Source organism: Penaeus vannamei, chromosome 31 (genome assembly GCF_042767895.1).
Source record: "Penaeus vannamei isolate JL-2024 chromosome 31, ASM4276789v1, whole genome shotgun sequence".
Taxonomy (NCBI): Eukaryota; Metazoa; Arthropoda; class Malacostraca; order Decapoda; family Penaeidae; genus Penaeus; species Penaeus vannamei.
In genome coordinates this window covers 11,090,633-11,095,632 of record NC_091579.1, presented here as the reverse complement: position 1 = coordinate 11,095,632, position 5,000 = coordinate 11,090,633, and the positions used below count along the sequence as shown (strand labels likewise).

The window sequence follows — 5,000 nt, the reverse complement described above, 5'->3', positions numbered from 1 at the left end:
ATGCTGCCTCACCCCCTCCTATTCCTGGGCTGCAAAGAAAAGAAAAGAAAAAAGATTCATAACACTCCACAAAGTAATTTCCAGTTTTGCAGTCCTTTGAAAAAATAAACATTACTTTGAAAAAATAACTAAGTGTGCAACGAGAGATGCGGAAACATTAATCACCTTAAGACTAGGCCCTTTAAAATCCTCAGGATAAAAAGAAACACATGCCCCTCATGCTCAAATACCCCCCTAAGAGGACCAGGTAAGAGTGGTAGCCGTTATTATTAATGGTTGGAATAGTCGTCAGATTTTTTTTTTTTTTGTTCATGTATAGGGTGCTGTCATGATATAGTTCACAAATGTAGTTTTTATATTTTGTACCTGATTCACAATCACTGTTGAATACATTGAAAAGAAACAACGTCTTTTACCTTCCTTAGAATTGTTTCCATGTTAAAGATTCATATTAGTAAATTCAAGTTACACACACACACACACACACACACACACACACACACACACACACACACACACACACACACACACACACACACACACACACACACACACACACACACACACACACACACACACACACACACACACACACACACACACACACACACACACACACGAAAACTCCAGTTACGTGAAACGAACTTTGCATAATATGAACATGATGAAAAGCCATTTAAATAGTCAATATATTGAAAAAATTCTACAAAAGAACTGCTGAATTGGAATCAGTGATTTGATTCCGTTTATAATCGAGTGGCCTCTTGGTGCCCTTCTGCATAGCTCCCGACCCGAATGACCCATGACCTCGAAAAGGGGACGGTATCAAGGTCTACATACGTACTTATATATAGACCTTGGACCTTATATCCTTTGGAGAATACTCGTGAACCGACAAACACGAGGAAGCGCAATCAGCGTTTGATAACCTCCCAAAGTCAAAGGAATTTACTCACGGATGATCCCATTGATCTTGCAACGTAGAAATCTGAGAGGATACTAACTAACCTAAAAAAGAAACCTAAAAAAGAATTCAAGTGACCTGGACTTTCATATCTGTCTCAGTTTAATACACCCACAACCCACTCCGATATATAAATCAGTTATCCCTTTATTACAGTCTTCAAAGAAAACGAAGGCTTCTCATTAGAAAACGAGTGTGCTGCAGGAACACATTCAAATTGCAATTTTTAATGTAGAAATGAACTTTCTTAACTTTGATTTAATTATTTGATTGAGAGAGTGCCATAAGTTGTACTAAACAACATGTACTTTTGTGTTTTCGCCGTATATAACATAACTATGTAGCTTTGTTCCCATGTGGTGGTTTCTTTGATATCAAAACGCTGAAAATTGTACAGTAAATGTATTTATTACAGGCAAAATAATAATAAATAGATAGATAAATAAAATGATCATTGAATAATAATAGATACTAAACAAAAGTTGGGGTGAGATAACACTGGAGAAAATGAATATGGAAGAGCGAAATATATATATATATATATATATATATATATATATATATATATATATATATATATATATATAGAGAGAGAGAGAGAGAGAGAGAGAGAGAGAGAGAGAGAGAGAGAGATGACAGATTTCATTACCACAGAAATGTAAATGCTACACATTTAGTTGTAGTTTCTACCCGACGTAAGAACTAATCACCCTCATAAAGCCCATGATAGACCGTTGCTATGACAACAGAAATAGTAATAATTCTACTTCTAATACAGCTTATTACACCTCTACCTATGTAAAGCATTACCCCTACCCCTCATTATCTACAATCAGCTGATGCATTCAGTATCTGCTGTCATTTATTAAATATAAGAATTCAGAAGGATTCAGCATGGCATGATTATTAACATTTCAATGCACATTTGAATATAGATATATGTAACTAAACTATTCAGTTTGAAAGTATACTGGGACATACTAACAATTGCTTTTGTTAAATGACAAATTGACCTTTAGGGGTAATGTTATGATAAAAAAATAGTGATTTGAAACTTTTTATATTATCAATAATACCAATAAAAGTTTTAAAATTTAAAGAGTAAGCCATCAGAAAAGACTGAAGCAGTTGGCGTACAAATATATACCCTTTTACTGAGCACTTTATTCTGCCACAGTAACCATATCCTGGAAGTTTGTAACTTTCGATGATATAATATGATTTCCTAGATTAAAGAAATATGAGTGTAATGCATACATCATCACCATGTTAATTTACCTTGTTGAACAACTGTAGCATGTTTGATATGAAACCTGCATTCTTGACTACGGGATGATTCAACTTTGACTCATGGAAGCTGATGCGAATACTCAATGACAACTGAATGGATTGGAGGGCTACACACACACACACACACAGAGAGACTATATATATATGTGTGTGTGTGTGTTCGTGTCTGTATGTGTGTGTGTGTGTGTTCGTGTCTGTATGTGTGTGTTTGTGTGTGTGTGCGCGCATGTGTGTGAGTTTGTGTGTGTGTATGAAAAGACCTTCGTCATATTCGTGTGTTTTCTTGTTCTTTCGTTCTTTTAGCTTTGTGTATATACATGCAGCTATGCATACATGTATATATATATATATATATATATATATATATATATATATATATATATATATATATATATATATATATATATATATATATATATATATATATATATATATATATATATATATATATATATAATATATATATAAATATATATATATAAAGTTCATTTAAGTCGATCACAAAAGTACACATGCAAAAATGGAGTGAGAAATGTAACGAAAAAGTTCAACACAGCCAGACCAATCCATCTACTGATTTCCTAGTCTGACAGCCCAGAGACAAAGAGTGCGCTACCAAGTTCTGTAAAGCTCTCGCTTGGTCCAGGAGACCTCTAAGCCCAGTAGATTCGCCTCATTGCTGAATGAATCAAGAGCCGCCATCAGAGATTCCACAGATTCAGATAGAATAACATCGTCAGAAAGTCGAAGTGCGTGACCTTGATATTGTCCAATTTTGTGCTTCCACAGTTACTTTGGACAGTAGCTCTGGTGTTGAAAAGCGTTGGTGCAAGGACGCAGCCTTGCCTCACTCTTGAGTTAACAGGGAAGAAGTTCGATAGGCCCCACCACACTTTACAACATCATTAATATCAGTATATAGGATTGCTATTAAACCAATAATCCGTGTCTGAATTCCTTTAAGTCTCAGGATCCTCCATAATGATTCGATGCACCAAGTCAAACGCTCTCTTGAGGTCGATGTAGGCTGCAAGAAGCCCACATATGGTTAAGTACCATTACCATTATCCTGTTATTACTTAAGTTCGTACGCTAAAAACGGGAAATATAGTTCACTTGGTACCACTATTACTATGAAATATAATAACACTATTGATAATAATGATGGCAGTGAAATCAATACTAACAATAATACCTATAAAATGATAGTGATAATGTACAATTATGATGCATAGTAACAAAATGACCAGTCTAATGGTGTTAAAACGAGTAGTAACCATAAAAAATATTATTAATTATTGTATAATCCCTTATTGCTATTACTAATAAGTATGAATCCGTAGTTGACAAAAAAGAATGACAAACCGACCATTGAAAAGTCAATATTCTGAAACCGTAACTGTTTTCCAAAAACCAACGACAAGAATAGCAACTGCATATGTATTGTACTGCGCGACTAAAATAAAGTGTAAAGTGACGCTACATCCGTCTGTATCCATGAATGACCGGAAGTTCTGGAAAAAGACAGACAGACAGAGAGAGAGAGAGAGACAGGAACCCCAAACCAGGAACCACGAGCGAGTCGAACCAGTCAGTCAAACGCTTCACCCCGAGCCATCATGTCGCGCACTCGTCCCTGCATCTTCCTTAACTTCTAAATCATGCAGAAGACGATGCGGATCTGAAAGTCACATTCATCCCCCACGAGAATCTGCGCCGAGGTTCTCCAATGGAAGCTGTCACGAATTATGGGGTTTGTCAGCAGAAGAATAATGGGGTTTTCTGGGTTAATTCTGGCGGGGGGGTTACTGATGACTTGGTGGTTTCCATGCGTTTCGTCCTTCAAGTTCGAGACTGGACAATGCCCGGGGATGCCTGTCGTTAAGGATTTCAACATGGATAAGGTAAGTGTGCTTTTAGTATTGCTGTTAGTATCATTATTGTAGTTATTGTTATTATGATTATCATCTTCATTCTTCTTATCATCATTATCATTTTTATTATTTTCATTCCTCTTATCATATTTTTATCGTTATCATTATCATCAACATTATCATCCTTCTCATCATCATCAACACATTAATAATGTTGATAATAATAATAATGATCATATTGACGATGAAAATAATGATGATAATAATAATGATAATAATGATAATCACAAAGTAATGGGGATAATTATAATGATGATAGTAATAATGATAATGATAATAATGATAATAATAATGATGATGATAATCAAAATAACCAATTATGATGATAGTCATGAAATAAAATAATCATCACCATCACCATTAATCCACCACGAATCACAATCATCCTAAATCAGTGGTTCTTAACCCGTGGGCGCGGTTCCCCATGGAGGCAGCAGTAATTTCCAACGAAGGGGGGGGGCGGCAGGAATTTTTTATCATATTGGGTATTCTCCTAACGATAACATGGTCAAATAATGAATTCATAATAATGTCACTTTACTCATACGCAATAATAAAAAAGAAAAAAGAAAGAAAGAAAAAAGACAACTCGTATAAAAAAACAACAAAAAACACGAAGAAACACTTTACATTTTTTCTTCAAAATCTGGGAGGGAAATTTATACAACGATCCAAGGGAATGGGTGGAGGAAAGCATGGACGGAAGAACACTTCCATTCATTGAAACTAGGCATGGCAATAAATAAAGGTTAAGACCCACTGGCCATAAAGCATCAATAACCTCAAAACTAGGCGATTTTCCCTCATTTTTC

At 35.2% G+C, this 5,000-nt stretch overlaps 1 protein-coding gene across 1 annotated transcript in view; it reads left to right on the top strand.

The window, feature by feature from the left end:
- Positions 1 to 3,843: 3,843 nt before the first annotated feature.
- The window catches only part of LOC138867594 (axoneme-associated protein mst101(2)-like), a 41,998-nt gene continuing 40,841 nt past the window's right edge, over positions 3,844 to 5,000 (top strand). Inside the window, exon 1 of the mRNA XM_070143839.1 lies at positions 3,844 to 4,158. Within this exon, the coding sequence (XP_069999940.1) occupies positions 4,003 to 4,158 (156 nt within the window). The 5' untranslated portion in view covers positions 3,844 to 4,002. The remainder of the gene's footprint in view (positions 4,159 to 5,000) is intronic.